The 17,297-nt window shown below is 38.4% G+C and overlaps 1 protein-coding gene across 4 annotated transcripts in view; it reads left to right on the top strand.

Moving 5' to 3' along the window:
* Nucleotides 1-17,297, top strand: part of CHM (CHM, Rab escort protein 1) — a 207,773-nt gene that overhangs the window by 166,787 nt on the left and 23,689 nt on the right. Inside the window, exons 14-16 of one of the 4 annotated variants that reach the window (XR_003567078.1) lie at nt 230-390; nt 11,195-11,816; nt 12,980-14,245. Coding sequence is in view for 1 of the 4 variants with exons in the window: in XM_027839558.1 (XP_027695359.1) it covers nt 230-390; nt 11,195-11,371 (338 nt within the window). In the remaining 3 variants the exon portion in view is untranslated. Of the gene's footprint in view, nt 1-229; nt 391-11,194; nt 12,904-12,979; nt 14,246-17,297 lie in introns of those variants that run through there. The other 3 variants (XR_003567077.1, XR_003567081.1, XM_027839558.1) reach the window with 3 other exon arrangements.

Here is a 17,297-nt window from a genome sequence, read left to right as displayed (position 1 = left end):
TGGTCACCTAGCTGGCCAAGCCAGGCTGTGAAGGAGATTAAAAGCTATACAGAGGTCTTCCTGACTTCAGGCCCAGCACTCTTATCCCCTGTACCACCTCGCTGCTATATGTAAAATGAAGGGATTGAAACTGGACGGCCTCTAATCCTGTAGTCTTCTGGAAAATCACATGTGTTGATCTTTTGTCTCTTTAGCGTGTGACTACATAGACATTTTGTCTTGCTTTTAGAAAATGAAGAAGTAGAAAAGCCAAACCTTCTGTGGGCCCTTTATTTCAACATGAGAGATTCTTCAGGCATCGACAGAGACTCCTATAATGACTTACCTTCAAACGTGTATGTCTGCTCTGGACCAGACTGTTCGCTGGGAAATAAGAATGCTGTCCAACAGGTAAGGCGATTGGTCTGTCTGTCTGTCTGTCTCAGAGCTTTCTTGTTTCTTTTTAATGAAATGTTGGTGTTGGGGCACACCATTTTTGCCCTGAGAAGAGCAAAGCCAAGTTTTTGAAGTACCTTGAATGCCAGAGTCAGGCCTTGAGCTTCCTTGAGAGTGGTGAAGGAATATCTGGGGGTGGCTTTGTGAGGGAAATAAGGTAGACAAATGCCCTAAATGACCCCTGCTTCTCCTTCAACCCACCGGGCTACTAGTGAGTACTTTTGAATTACTCAGATATTGTTGATCGGTTGTCTGAAGTACCTCAAGAAATTGTGACCAACGAAGCATATAAAATGCAATTTTAAAATGTTCATAATGCATTTTAGTCCAGAGAAAAAATGTAATCTGTAAAACATGTCGTGTCGTCCCCCCCTCCCAGCAGTAAACAAGATTTCATGAATGTTTTGATTTAGCCTAGTATCCCAGAAACCATTGCCCCAGGCACCACAATGCTAGAACTAGGTTGGTAGTGTTGTTGGGAAACCTCTTTTTGCAATGCTATAAAAAGTTTTAGGAAGAATTACCACAGATTCTAAAAAGATTTCCATTAACGCTACTGCACATTTAATTGGGAGACAGAGAGAGAAAGAGAAACCACAATATATTATTTGTGTTGGGCACATTTCTTTTTTCTTTTGTTTTGTTTTGTTTTCTTTCTTTCTTTCTTTTTTTTTTTAAACAAATGAGTACTAGTAAGATAGTTCTGTTCCAAGGTTGTGGATTGAGGGGTCGTCCTTACAAGTGGTCTAAACCTTATAGGGGAGTCTTATTTGGCCATTTTTGTTGTGATGTTGACTTCACTGGTATATCTCTCTACCCTGATGCCTACCAAGGTTTCTGGTGACTTTAGTACTTACAGTTGGCCTTTCACACATTCTGGTCTCTGAATTACTCCATCTCCACAACTTGGCATGACCTTCCCAGTCACCTCTCACTTTATACACCTCACAATCACCTGAAACTGTTCTGCCTCCAACATCATAAACACCTTAATTCCCCCTTTGATCACAATATCCTGTTCTTCCCTTCGTCATATACCTCGCTTCTTTTGAATTTCACTTACATTAACCATTTGGTTCCATGATCCATCCCCTATTCTGCTAGGACCTAGTTCATCCCGTCTATTCCAACTTCACTGCCTTTCCTTCACAGTTTTGACATTGTATCCAGCCGTTTCAACAAGACACTTGCTTTCTTCCACCCTTGACTTCTTTACTAGCCTGTCATTTCCATTTCACACTTTACTAATCCTCAAACCTCAGTCATCTCCCACATCTGTTTTCTTCATTCTTACTACCCATATGCCAAGCCCAAGACCATGCTGACTAGGTCAATATGATCTGAAATGAGCCCTCACCGCTGCATAGTCATTCTTTAACTCTTTTCTTACTCTCTGTCACACATTCATAGCAGCTATTCTAAGTATTTTTCTCTCCTCTCCAGCCATCAACTTTTAACCCTAAAGCTCCCATTTCTCTCAGGAGATGACTTTTCTTCCTCATTTCATTGAGATTAAGTTTATTCACTGTAAGCTCCATCCCTTCTTTTATATCTTAAAACATTTCTGTCTTCAACTGTTCATTCCTCCTTTGCTCCAATCTCAGAAGAGAAGGTTGCATTCTTTGCTAAGGCTTATCCCTCCACTTCTGCCCTAGATCCCATCTCCTCCCACTTTCTCTTGGACCTTTTCCATTCATCCTTCTCTCTCTCTGGTATTCAGTGTCTGTTTCCTGGTTCCTTTGCTTCTCCCTTAAAACCTTTCACTTGACACCACTATTCCCTTCAACTCTCTTTCATATATTTCTTCCACCTCTCTGTCAAGCTTTTAGAAAGAGTGGTTTTTACATGGGCTGCTTTCTTACCACCCACTTGCTCCTCAAGTCAGCCTCTTGCTATCTGGCTTTCATCCCCATCTCTGTACTAAAACAGTTCCCTCTGAAGTTAGTAATACCTCTTTTCTTTATTTTATCGATATCTTCTGTTTTTGCTATCACCTGCATTGCCCGATGTGTCATCCTTCTCCCTCTTAGAGAACCATCCCCAGTAAGAAATAATTAAAAATAGGGGAAAACACAGTTCAACGAAACTAACCAACATATCACCCAAGTTCAGCATTATATGCAGTATTGCATGTGCCCGTAGTCTCTGCTAAAGGAGGGAAGTGAGTACATCCTCATGTCTCTTCTTTGGGACCAACCATTCACTTTTGATTATTTTGTTCTTCTTTCCATTCACATGTTGAAACCATTGTGTATATTTTTCCTGGTTCTGTTTATTTTACTTTGTATTACCTCATATTTCTCTAAATTCCTAATATTCATTATTTCTTACAGCACAGTAATATTCCATTACATCTGTGTATTACAATTTGTTTGGCCATCCTACTCTATTCTCAATTATTGGCTACTACAGAAAAATGTTGCTATAAATATTTCAAGGCATATACAGTCTTTCTGCCTTTCAATGGGACCTCTAGATAATTTGTTGTGAAAATATTAGTCACTTTCTTAGTATAATCCAAATGGTTTTCCTGAATACTTAGACTACTCTACAGTCCTACCAATTCATATGTTTGTCTTCTCCTGACCCTCCAACATTGACTATTTCCATCTTCTATCATCTTTGCCAATTTGTTGGGAATGAGGTAACACTTCCATTATCTTGGTTTCCATTTCTCTTATTAGTGACTTAAGAACAAGATTTCATATCGCTTTTCAAAGTTTGCAATTCATCTTTCAAGAGCTTTTTGTTTATATCCTTTGTCAACTTATCCATTATCACCAGTGATTTCTCAGTTGCCAAATCCAATGGCCATTGCTTTGACTTCATTGCCCTTGACCTTTCTGTAGCACTGAACTCTGGTGCCCGCCTACTTCTGGATACCCTGTCCTTCCTCCACTTTAGGAATCCTTCCTTCTCTCTCTTCAGACTTCCTCTGTGTGACTGATCACTCTCATTCCATATCCACTTTTTGTCCTTTCTTTTTTTAAAGTTCTTTACACCAGTTTTTTTCCTGATATTCTCCTCATTACCATAGTTGACATAGTAGCTGTATTTGACAGTGTATATAACATTCTGCAGGAGGGGAGTATTTTTCACGGTCTCCTCTCCATTACCGAGATAGGTGATCACCTATCTCATAATGCTGTTTTCATGTACGTTATTATAGTCATTGAGCATATTATTCTCTTAGTTGTTTCTTCCATCCATTCATAAGTTTGAATTCCTCATATTTGTAATTTCTTAATGGTTTAGTAATATTTCATTGCATTCATATACTTCAGTTTCTTCATCCAATCTGTAATTGATGGGTACATGCTTTGTTTACTGATGGGATTTAAAAAATTTATTACCAGGAATAGTGCTGCTAGAAATACTTGGGTATATATGGAAACTGTCTTTTTGCCTTTGACCTCAGGTTGCACAATTCATCTTCTTTTCAAATTCATCTTTTTTGTCCTGGTCTCTAAGTGTGGATGTCCCCCCAAGGGTCTCTTCTCAGTCCTCTTCTCTATCTACAGTCTAGCCGTTGGCAGCATAATCTACTCCCGTGCTTTTAAATCAGTGGTGTCAAACTCAAATAGAAACAAGAGCCATCAACCCATATGTAAGGATCCCTATGGGCCACATACTGACTTCGAAAACCACATATTAATTTTTATATGTTTTATTGTATTTTTATTCATTTTATTACATATTTCCCAATTACATTTTAGTGTGGTTCAGGCCACACTCAAGAGTATTGTGGGCCACATGCAGCCCTGGGCTGCTTGACACCTCTGGTTTAAATTATTACCTCTATGCAAATGACTCTCAGATCCATATATCCAATCCCTCCCTCTCTCCCTAAGTTCCTGTACCATTTTCAAATGCCTCTGTGATAAGGATTCTTTTTAAAACATTATATTTTATTTTTTCCCTACTTAGATGTAAAAACAATTTTAACTTTCTTTTTTAAAAAGTTTGAGGTCAAAATTCTCTCCTTTCCTCCCTCCCCCACCCCTCCCTGAGACAGTAAGCAGTCTGATAGAGGTTATACATGTGCAGTCATGTAAAACACATTTCCAAATTAGTCATTTTGTAGAAGAAAACTTGAACCAAAAAAAGAACGAAAGTGAAAAATAGTGTGTTTTGCTCCACATTCAGACTCCATCAGTTCTTTCTCTGGAGGTGGATAGAATTTTTCATCATGAGTCCTTTGGTATTGTCTTGGACCATTATATGGCTGAGAATAGCTAAGTCGTTTACACTTGATCATCTTACACTATTGCTGTTGCTGTGTACAATGTTCTCTTGGTTCTGCTCACTTCACTTTACCTCGGTTCATGTAAGTATGACAGGGGTTCTTAGCCTTGTTTGTGTCCTGGACCTCTTTGGCAATCTTATGAAGGCTATGATCCCATTCTCAGTCATATTTTTAAATGCATAAAATAAAATACATAAGATTATGAAAGAAACCAATTATATTGAAATACAGTTCTCCACATATTTTTACAAAAAACACGTTCACAAATCCCAGGTTAAGAACCCCTGCTTTGGAACATCTCTGCTTATAGCTGCCTTATAGCTGGTCTCCATGCTTCTAGTTTTTCCCCGCTTCTATGTATGTATCACTCAGTAGGGAGAACAGTCTTCCTAATATATGGGTCTAATCATTCCTCACGTTATCAAGGTAACATTATCTATAAGACAAAAGACAAGACTCCTTAACTTGACATTGAAGACTCTCTACAGTCTCACTCCATTTGGCCCTTTCAACCTTACTCCATATGATTCACTTTCATTCCCTCTATGTTCCTGCCACATTGACTGCCATTTGCTTCCTGGTCTTATCCTGGTTTTTCTCCTCTTATCTCTGTTGATCTCTTTTGACAGACCATCGTGCATGCCTATAGCATGTCCTCCTTTTGGATCTCTTCCTGTCCACATGCACACAAACCCATATCAGGCACCACCTCTTCCACGAAACCTTCATTGATCCTCCCCTTCCTTCTCAAATTTTCTTATAGCACTTTGTGTGGATCCTTCTTAGATATCATTCTTGTAAATGTCTTCTCCCCCAAACTAGATTTAAACTCCTTAAGTACAGGTACTAGAATGGTTTTTTTTTTCTATATTTGTTTTCCCAATGGTAAACACAGTTCATTACATAATAGGTGTTTGATAAATATTTGTTGAGTTAAGTTAGTAGTAGTTGGCCTTCATACCATAGGCTCCAGGCTTTCTCTCCCATTTTTTTTTTTTCTTCTCGTCCATCCCCATGGTCTCCCCATGCTCCCAGGAGACTGAGTCTAGCTCACGGAGACCACGTGTAAGCTGGAAACATTGTGCATTTCCATGTTACTGCATACTCAAAGGCTTTTGGTTTTGATGTTCAAAAATATTTCCAGGAGCAGCTAGGTGGCACAGTGGATAAAGCACCAGCCCTGGATTCAGGAGGACCTGAGTTCAAATGTGGCCTCAGACACATAACACTGACTAGCTGCGTGACCCCGGGCAAGTCACTTAACCCCATTGCCTAGCAAAAAAGAAGAAGAAAAAATATGGATTTCTAGCTAGTCAGTGTGCCAGTTACTAGTGGTTTCATTTCTTTTAGTACTGATGCCACTTGAAACCAAACTGCAGAGTAGTTAGAATTGGGGCTTAGAGTAGTGTTAGCATAACCTACACTGTGGTGCTACGAGATTATAATTAAAGGATAACAGTGAATTTTTACAGTGAGGAAATTGGTTTTCCAAGAGGATAAATTGTAAGAACAAAATATTATCACAGTAAAAAATACTGTGATTATTGGTACTAATTATTATATGCTATTAAAATATAATTGATTTTTAAGCTGTTATTTAGGTTTTAGCTTCATATCACTTGGTAGGGGGAAGAACTTAACATTTTAAACAACATTTATAAAAACCAATTAACAAATGGGTACTTGCAGATAAAATGAGATCTCATTCCAGTGTATTATCATGGGTAAATCTTAAATACTTTCTCGGTTTCTTCTGACAAAATGAAGTACATTCACAAAAGCTCTGGTGACTGGTACCTGAACTTGGCTGGTGTAGAAGGTATCAAAGCCCAAGCATGTTTTCCAGATACTTTCCAGACCCTTATACTCCTTGGTGGGAGTATTTTCTCTGCTACTGAGGCAGGTCACAGGCCCTCAGGATCCAGCCTTTATTTAATCCCTGTTGCTGAAACCCTTGATGCCCTGGTGGCCAGCCCTCAGAGGGCTAACGTTGTGTTAATACGAGAGCGAGGGCCCTGAACTTCAGAAACCCAAAAGGTCAGCTGAAAAACCTAGGGGAACCCAGGGTGAGACCAAGAAGGACCAGCTATCCCACTAAAGAGCACAGCATGGGTAGAGCCTAGCCCTGACACAAAATCCCGGTGCAGGAACAAAAAGCTCGAAAGATGAAGAAATCAAAGAAAACACCAACCAGTATAAAAAGTTATTGTTTCATCTAGAGATCCCTGAAAAGGCGAGAATAGCTCCCCAGCAATTTGAAGCAGAAGCTCAAAGGGAAAAAAAGAGATTTTCCACAAGGACTATATGATATCTAAAAGAAATGAAAGATGAAATAAAAAATAAGTGCTCTGCTGGAAAGAATTGGAAGGTAAATAAATACTTAGAAGAGACAGTGGTAAACCTTACCCAAGAAATGGAATCCCAGGGACAGCTAGGTGGCACAGTGGATAGAGCACCGGCCCTGGATTCAGGAGGGCCTGAGTTCAAATCCGGCCTCAGACACATAACATTTACTAGCGGTGTGACCCTGGGCAGGTCACTTAACCCCATTGCCTAGCTTAAAAAAAAAAAGAAAAGAAAAAGAAATGGAATCACTGAAAACTAGAATAGACCGGACAGAAATCAGTGACTCCATAAGACAGCAAGAAATATTGAAACGGTTTTTTTTTTTAAAGGAAAAAAAGAAAATGTAAACTGATATCAGAAACAACTAAACTGAAGAACAAGTCAAGGAGAGATAATTTATTTTTTCTTTTTTTTAATCTTTTTATTTTAGACTTAATATTAAAACTTAAATACAAAATAAGAAAAGAAAAAAAATGTCACGTGCTCAGCAGAGCATAAGAGGATTCAAAATATACAGCAATAAGTTTCCATTTCAGAAAAGCCTGTGTAATAAATACTATGTGTTGTGTTCAGAGCTGTCCATCTTTTTTTTGCTTCCTTGTAAGTTTTCTTTTGTTCTCTGCCATGTACTTTTTACTTTGTGCTTTTTTTCCCCTTCCCTGAAAAGTTGAGTAGGATCCTATAGAGAAAAAAAGTTGTATGTGTGTAGGGGGGACCTTTTAATGGAATAGAGAACTTTTAAGCATTTCTGATGAAAAGATCATAGGTGAAAACAAAATCTGAAATATAAACACAGGAATACAGAGAAACCTAGAAAGGTCAATTTATTGTAGCAATTGGAAGGAGCTGTATGTTGTGTTAGTATTCTAATACAGAGAAAAGAAACAAGTATCCCTTCAGAACCTTTATGTCTTTAAAGAATATGGAGAGGGTTAAAAAAAAAAAAACACCAGAGATTCTAATGGTGGATTTTTTTTTTTTTTCAGTTCTGGGGGTTTAAAGAGGGGAAACAAAAATGACGGTAAAAGGAATATAATAGCGTATAAAGGAGGAAGAAGGAGGTGGAACTCCATTTGGAGTGTGTGAGAAGAATAAATAGTATACAAACATGGACATGAAAGTGTTGGGGAAAAGAGCATCAGATGAACCTTACTCTTACCTGAAAGTACAGAGTTGAACATACAGTTCAGAATAGAAATACATCAGACTAAACAGGGAAATAAACAGGGTGGGGGAGAGAAAGAGTTAAGAAAGGATAATACCAAGGAGGGAATAGTCATAAAAAAATAATCTTCCTAATCCTGAAGGAAGGATCGGTGGGATGGGAGTGGGAGGAGAAAAGCAAAGAGCAAGAGTCTAAAGGGGTGCCTTGGATTGCCTCTTAAACGTTGATTAACAGCTAAAGAAATTGTGATATGTGAAAGAGCTGATGAAAGATGATTTCAAAAAAATCTTGGGTAGTATGAACTGACTCAGAGTAAAGTTGGCAGAACCATGAGAATAGTGGGTACAAGCAACGGAAATATACAAGTTGTAAAGGAAAGTACCTTTGAAAGACTTATGAACTATGAGCGGTAACATGACCACATAGGTCTCCAGAGGACCTGTGATGAAGTATGTTACCCACTTTCTGACAAAACGTTGATGGACAGGTGCAGAGACATACATTTGTGAACGTGGCCACCGGGAATATTAATTTTGCTCGACTATGCTTACTGGTTTCAAGGGTTTTTTTTTTTTTTCTCTTAGTTTTTAATGAGAGGAAAGGGGAGGCAGTAAGAGGGTTAAGCAGTTATTGTTGTTGAGTTGTTTCAGTCTTATCTGACTCTTCATGACCCCGTTTGGTGTTTTCTTGGCAGAGATACTGGAGTGGTTTGCCATTTCCTTCTCCAGCTCATTTTACAGATGAGGAATCTGAGGCAAACAGGGTTATGTAAGTGACTTGCCCAGGGTCACACTGCTAGTAAGTGCCTGAGGCCAGATTTGAACTCAGGAAGATTAGATGCTCTATCTGCTGTACCACCTAGCTGCCCCTGGGTTAAGTAATACTGGTACCCAAAAAGAAATCCATTAAAACATTTTTTTAATGCACAGAAGAGAACAGAAGGAAGCACAGACAAGCAAAAAGTTTTTGAAGTTAACATATAAAATGTATTATATCCATCAAGAAAAAAACACCAGTATGAATTGGAATTTCATGATTTTACATAGAATCTTCTTTTTTTGTTTTGCTTGTAGATATGGAAAAACTTTATTTTTATGTTTAAGCCTTTAAAAATATACACATACATACGTGTGTGTGTGTGTGTGTGTGTGTGTCTGTCTGTCTTTGTGTATTAACTGGACTCTAACTGCAGCCATTCTGTTACTTCTTGGTTAAATGACTTGCCCAGGGTCAACACAGCTAGTAAGTGTCAAGTGTCTGAGCCCAGATTTGAACTCAGGTCCTCCTGACTCCAAGGCCGGAGCTCCATCCACTGCACCATCTAGCTGCCCCTAACATTCTCCCACTCTTCACAGCTATTATCACAACTAACATTCTTATATTTTCCCAAACCTCTCCAATTGTTAATGCCTTTCAGATTACCTTCATTCCATCCACTTTGTGTATATATACCCTATTAGACTGTGAAGTTCTTGAGAAGCCAGACCATTTTTGCTTTTTATTTGTTGCCTCAGTGTTTTAGCACAGTACCTGGCACATAGTAGTTGCATAATAAATGCGTGTTTCCTTTCTTCCTTTCATTTGTAATCTTATTATAAAAAAAATCTGTAGTTATTTTAAAATCCAAGTACAAAAGCAACCCCTTGTCAAGTAAGGTGATCTTAAAATTCATCTCCTTGAAATAATCAACACACAAGCTACTTCCTAAAATAATTAATGATAATGAATGCCCAAAAAAACATAGTATTGACTTTGGGGCCATGATTTCAGTTGAATAAGGTTAACTCAAAAACCAGTAGACCTGTGAGCATCTTGTATGTTTTAAATTGTACAATTTCTATAAATAGCAGACTTAGTTATGTTAAATTATGTAAGGCCTAATTTCACAAATATTTCATTTTTTAAAATCTAGAATCAAGTATATTTCCAAAACAATGTCTCACTCTCTCAAATATGCATAAGAAGTAAGGGGTTCATCATTCTTTGTCTCACCTCCATCGTCCCCTCAAAAAATTCCTTTTCTCTTTATGCACCTGCTAGAAAACCTGCAGCAGCTCGGTGGTGCAGTGGTTAGATTGCCAGGCCTGGAGTCAGGAAGACCTGAGTTCAAATGTGACCTCAGACACTTAACAGCTGTGTGACCCTGGGCAAGTCACTTCACCCTGTTTGCCTCAGTTTTCTCATCTGTAAAATGAGCTGGAGAAGGATATAGCAAACCATCCCAGTATCTCTGCCAAGAAGACCCCAAATGGGATCACAAAGAGTTGGACACGACTGAAAATGGCTGGATAACAGAAGAACCTGAACTCAGTAGCTGACTTTGTATTTTGTGTGGGAGGCAAGGAGGAATCGCTACAATATGGAAAAGCATTAGAATATTTAAAACAAATAGGTGCAGTGAGACTGTGTCCTGAAGTGGGTTTGTCTTCAGCCAAATGAAACCTTTTTCAGATCCTGAATAGGTATAGGGCTACTAGTATCCCCAGTAACTTGCCACACTTAATTGCTCCATTCTGTTGCCTCACCATGTCCAGCTCTCCTCTAGTCTTGGCACTTTTGGTGCCCACAAAACCCAGGGAAAAGAGAATGATAGCAGGGGGCTCATTAGAATTATATGTGAAACTGACTGACCTCTCTAGATATCGTAATGCTAAGGAAAATAGGCTGTGGTGAAATTTCATAGATTATCACAAACTGCATTTTTGTTGGCATGTACAGTGACCTTGAAGTCCTGAAGAATCTGATCAATTTATACTTAATCACAAGCTATCTGATATGTATGTGAAGGGTTGGGGGTTGGAGAAGATGAGGGAGTAGGGAATCAGGAAGCACAGACTTCATTTACTTTAGAAGAATTGTGTTCTAATGATAGCCTACAATTCTGTGAGTTGGTTTCTTTTGCTGAATGTATACTGTTATTTAAGTAAAAAAAGCACACGTTCATAAGCACTTTGAGTTCAGTTTAGTCACAGATATCATTTTGCCGTTTCTTCTCTGGGCAGGCTGAAACTCTTTTCCGGCACATCTTGCCAAATGAAGAGTTCTGCCCCCCTCCGCCAAATCCTGAAGATATTGTTTTCGATGGAGATGGTGTGCAACCAGAGGTTCCTGCCCCCAAGCCAGAGGCTGCTGAAGACATCACAGGCCAAGGAGATGCAGAAGAGTGCCTGGAAAAATAGATGACTGCCAGACTGGGAGCCCTGCTTCAAAAATCGTCTTCATACGAGCAGAGTTAGAAAATGAAAAGCAATAGCTGTGCATCTTTTTTTTTTTTTTTTTTTTTTGCAAAATCACATTAAAAGCAACCAGAAGGGTTTCCCCTCCCCACCCCAAAGAAGGGCATTGCTGCACAAAGTCAAAACCACACTTTTCAAACACATTTGTTCTTTCTGTTTTAAAATGTTAGAACTTTTGAATTGATGGGTGGAATTTTCCAGTGTTTTGTCTCCCAGGAGTCACTGTCCGGGTTAAGGGACCTGATGAATTGTTAGCTGGTATGTAGTGTACAGACAGTTTTTCGTCCACTTCTTTAGGCTCAGAGGAGTCATTCTCCAAAGGCTTGGACCCCTGCCCTGGCTTGTTTCCAATGAATCGTGAGTGGGCCAGTCGCATACACATGCATGAGTAAGTATAGCTTAGAAGAGCTAAGATTACATAGGCAAGCCATCTTTGTCCATATTTTGCAACCTGTAGAAGTCCCAAGATATGCTAATTGTTGCTGTTTTCCAGAAACTTACAAAAGCCTGGACTTCTGCAGCTCTCTTCTTATTGCTAGCTAACAGTATATTGTTTAAGCAGAATGGTTATCTTTTGTTTGCAATCTTTTCCTTCAGTAGGAAACCTCAGTAGTAACTAGGATCAGAAGCAGTGACAGCTTTGAAACTAAGATTTAGGTGTGTTCTTAGTACTTAACAAAACAATGGAGATAAATGGTGGGAGCAGCCCTGACCTGACAGCCTGGAGACAAAAGATAAAATCCTTGCTATGCCAGTTTCTGATTTTGGGCAAACACTTTAACCTCGCTGTGCCTCAGTTTCTCCATCTGTAAAATGGTGATAGTATCTTTACTTGTGTACTTGATAAAAATGCTATAATGATAAGATGCATTTGTCTAGAGTATAAAGCTTACTTTTTTCAGGGGAAAAAATGTTCTAAAATTCCTAAGCCCTCTCAGATGAGCAGTTAAACACTCTACACATAAAGCAGCCCCAGGCTTGCTGAGAAAACAACAAAATCATACATAACTGTTCTTATTCCCATGTACCAAGATTTTGAAATGAAAATGCATTGTCTAAATGTATTCATTTCAACACTTTGGTCTCTCTTAATAGTCAGGGGTATTATATAGCTCCTTTAAGATATTACTACAAGGAGGTATGACTTTGAGCTCTTACCAGGGAGACACTATGTAAATCTAACTCATATTCCTTTTCTCACAGGCAGATCCCAGACTAGTGAACAGAACTCTACAATTGTCAGTCCTAAGGTGTGGGTAACAGAAAGAACTTCACATCTAAAGTCCAAAGCCAGTTGTGATGACAGTGCTTGCATGTATAAAAGAGATTGCCAGACCCAGACAGATGACCCACTTTGGAGGCAATAATCAGTATCTCTAGATTCCATTACCAAAAAAAAAAAAAAAAGAATTTGAAGTTCATCATAATGAGATTTGACCTGGTTACTCTTTTTCTCTTCAAAAAAAAAAAAAAAAGCCATGACTGCATAGGAAAGCACGTGTTTCAGTGTACCTTAGCTATAACTTGTCCTCAAATTTCCCTATATTCTAGGAATCCACAAGGAGGGAAACTGGGGCTTCAATCAGTTCTCTCCCTGGGAAGAGGAAGGAGCAGAATATTGGGAATCTGCACAGGTAATTTTGAAGCCAGGAAGTGTAGAAGTCTTAACCCCTTCCTCCCCACCATGCCCCTCTCACCTCTACTCGTACCCTTGCACTTTCAAGGCTATTTACTATACCAGTGAATAGTCTTTCCTATCTGAATGCAAAATCTTCCCTATTCTGCTGTTCTGATTTTGACATATCACACATTTCAGGTGTAGTAGAATCCCCTCATGACATGGCTTGTTCTGTGGTTTTACTTCTACCATGAGTCAAATTGTAGCCCCTGAAAATCAACTACTGCATGCAGTGAAAACCTAGTTTATCTCTCTATATATAACCCTGTTAGTCTTAGAGCTCCAGGTGTTAGTTTTGTCCCTGGACACTAGCAATATAAAAGGGTTCTACTGTATGTGAATATTGGGTCTGAATACAATTGCAGTAGGCTGCACTAATTACCATCTTTTGTTTTATTTTATTCATCCTACATTAGCTTCTTATCTGTAGTACATAAATTTATGCAAACCATAAGCAAATCAGGGTAACCCCAGATAACAGGGAAAAAAAATCAGAGTACTGTACTTTTGTTTTGCTCAGTAGAACATTGTAGGGTGTACTGTAGTAAGGCTTAACCATGTCACACCCTGTTTTAGCCTTTAGCCTATATATATGGACATAGCCTTCCCAGTTACTCTAGGTGCTTGGTGAGGATTATGTATGCAAGGGGGCTCCCTGAGTCTGCTATGGATAATCTCCCACCTGTTGTTGAAGTATGAAAAAATTTTGAATCTGGGCCATGTTGACATCAAACCGTGTTAGAGACCTTGATTTACCTCATTGCATAACTGCCTTGTTGCATCAGAATGTAATAGGAATTATTCTTTTGGGGCTACGTATGTTAAGTACTGCTAATAAATATTGGTTTTAAGGAGAATTCTACGTTTAAAAGGTTTGTTACAGAATCTACATCTTCACCTGTAGTTTACTATATGCAGTCTGTATCAATTTTTATAAAAAGGAAATTTATACATGATTAAAAACTTGAATGGTTAATTAAAAATTTTGAAACACCATTTTTCAAAGACTCGATTTACTTCACATGCTTAGGATAACATGTTTGGCGAAAAGTGATAATGTTATTCAGTTCTACAATTAACGTGTGAACCAGCCTTGTTGCTGCTTTTTTGTATATTCTTCCTGTCCCAAGAAGTGTATTTATACCCCAAAGGTCAAGTTATTTTTTTATCATTATTACTAATAAATAGCTAATTCAAGTTTAGAATTTCTTTTCACTCTCATAGATTTATTCTTGTCATATCCATAACTTTTGAGATTGACACCATTTATTTTTTCCAATTTTTATTTAAAGTTTTGAGTTCCAAATTCCATCCCTCCCTCACTCCCTCCCCACCCCCCTCCCTGAAACAGTAAGCAATCAGATATGGTTATACATGTGTAATTTTGTAAAACATTTCCACATTAGTCATTTTGTACAAGAAGACTTGACTAAAAGAAAAAAAGAAAGAAAGAAAATGAAAAGTAGCATGCTTCAGTCTGTATCCAATCAATATCAGTTCTTTCTCTGGAGGTAGATAGTATGCTTCATCATTAGTCCTTTGGGATTGTCTTGGATCATTGTATTGCTGAGAAGAGCTGAGTCATTCACAGTTCTTCATTGAACAGTATTGCTGTTACTGTGTACAACATTCTCCTGGTTCTGTTCACTTCACTATGTATCAGTTCATTTAAGTCTTTCAGGTTTTTCTGAAATCATCCTGCTCATCATTTCTTATAGCACAATAATATTCCATTACAATCACATACCACAGCTTGTTTAGCCATTCCCCAATTGAATGGGCATCCCCTCAATTTCCAATTCTTAGCCACCACAAAAAGAGCTGCTATAAATATTTTTGTACAAAAAGGTCCTTTTCCCTTTTTTTGGATGTCTTTCGGATGTAGACTTAGTCGTGATATTGCTTGATCAAAGGATATGCACAGTTTTGTTGCCCTTTGGGTATAGTTCCAAATTGCTCTCCAGAATGGTTAAGTCAGTTTATAACTCCGCCAATGATGCATTAGTGTCCCCATTTTCCCATATCTTTTCCAAAATTGATCATTTTCCTTTTCTGTCATATTAGCCAATCTGATAGGTGTGATACGGTACCTCAGAGTTGTTTTAATTTGCGTTTCTCTGATCAATAGTGATTTCGAGCATTTTTTCATATGACTATAGATAGCTTTGATTTCTTTGTCTGAAAACTGCTTGTTCATGGGGGCAGCTAGGTGGTACAGTAGATAGAGCACCAGTCCAGGATTCAGGAGAACCTGAGTTCAAATCCGGCCTCAGACACATAATACTTACTAGCTGTGTGACCCTGGGCAAGTCACTTAACCCCATTGCCTGGCCCCCCCGCCCCCGCCCAAAAAAAAACTACCTGTTCATATCCTTTGACCGTTTATCAATTAGAGAATGACTTGTATTTTTAGAAATTTGACTCAGTTTTCTATTTGAGAAATGAGGCCTTTATTAGAGATACTTGTTGGGAATTATTTTCCCCCAGTTTTCTGCTTTCCTTATAAGTTTGGTTGCATTGGTTTTGTTTGGATTGACACTATAAAGGCCCATAGTAAGGCTTCTTAACTTTTTGGGGGGTCCTGGACTCCTTTTGGTAGTCTGATGAAACATATGGTCCAGTTCTTATAATGGTGTTTTTAAATGAATAAAATAAAATAGGATTATGAAGTAAGCATATTACATTAAAATATAGTTATCAAAATATATCTTTTTAAAAAGTTCACAGACCTTAAGTTAAGAACCACTGGTTTAGCGAGATGTTTGGAAAAGGAAAAAAAAAGCTACAAACCAGTTTCAGTTGCTGAATAGTAGATATCTTATCTTTGGGAAGTAGAATTCTCCAGTCAGTATTGTTGTTCTTTGTCTTTATTTTCATCTGTTGTTCCTGTGTTTATATCGGGAAGTTATCAATTAGGGAACTCATTTGCACACTGGAGCAAACAGCAGCAAGTTTTCATAGGAAATAAGGCAAAATAATCAGCTCTTGTTGCCTTTCAGTATTGGGGACCCCGTTTCTTTTTATGTTCGCCTTTTTGTATTACTATATAATCTGCACCTGAAAATGAAATATGGGCTTGAAAAGACTCTTTTTTCCCCTCCTTTTTATCTCATTAAAGGAACTCCTTGTTTAACTTTATATCTGGTTACATTTCCGGGCAGCCGTCTGCTTTTATGTCATGTTTTGGGGGGGGGGGGATATAGCCAATCTGAGTGCATCCTCATCGCTTCAGAAGCAGATGTCAGGATCAAGGCAAAACATGTGTGTCTTCATTCTGTTTGACGTTTGCTTCATAGAAGCGATGGAACCCCTGAGTCCTGAGCTGTAGCTTTCCTGTCCATGGATGCCTCAGAACTCTGCTTGGCAGCTCATTCTCTTGGTGGAGGTGAATCAGAAGCGTATTAGGTTGTGGTTGTTGAGCACCAAGGGGCTTGGCTGCAGTAGACAAAAGTAACTCTTGGCATTCTTCTTTTGTGCCTAAATCATTCACTGAACTGGGATTTATTCTCAAATTCAACAGCTCAGGCAAAGGGCAAAATGAAGTTTTCCATGGATTCCAAATAGTTTTTAAAGCTTGTTAGACAGGACCCATTCAGAAGATAGCAGGACTCTGTAAAAATCAGCCATTTATCTCTAAGATTATTAATAAATCAAGTTTAAGAAAGATAAGGTTAATTGAATTTTTAAACAAGTAGCTGTATTATCCTTCAAGAACCTTGGAGCTCATATGATATTCACATTTTTTTTTTAAACAAGTACTTTGATATGTTTGAATTCCTCTTTTTAATGAGGGCTTTTCTTTTAACACTAGTTAATTGGTTTAACCCTGAACATCCCAAATCACACTTTGAAGGCCATTTCCCTGTTCACTTAATGTATAGGTTTGGCTGTGGGACTACAGTCCAATGCCCTTTCCATATAAGTTGCTACGTCTGCTCTTTCTCATGATGATAATGCTTAGGGCCATTTGACAGGTAATCATTAGAACTTGGATCCATGCAGACCATGGGGTCTTTTCTCCTATCATTATCAGGGGATTTATGTTGGTAACTTGTATTAATGCTAATAGGACTTGCATGTGTAAATCCTCCTTGTATCAATGGGACAGTTGACCCCTAAAAGAAATATTCCTTTATTGTAGACAGGGTCCATGAACCCACAAGGAGTCCATCAATAGATTTTAAGGGGGTG

Source organism: Vombatus ursinus, unplaced genomic scaffold (genome assembly GCF_900497805.2).
Source record: "Vombatus ursinus unplaced genomic scaffold, bare-nosed wombat genome assembly UNPS02004691.1, whole genome shotgun sequence".
NCBI lineage: Eukaryota > Metazoa > Chordata > Mammalia > Diprotodontia > Vombatidae > Vombatus > Vombatus ursinus.
The sequence above is the reverse complement of the archived record's forward strand: the minus strand, read 5'-3'. Positions and strand labels throughout refer to the sequence as shown.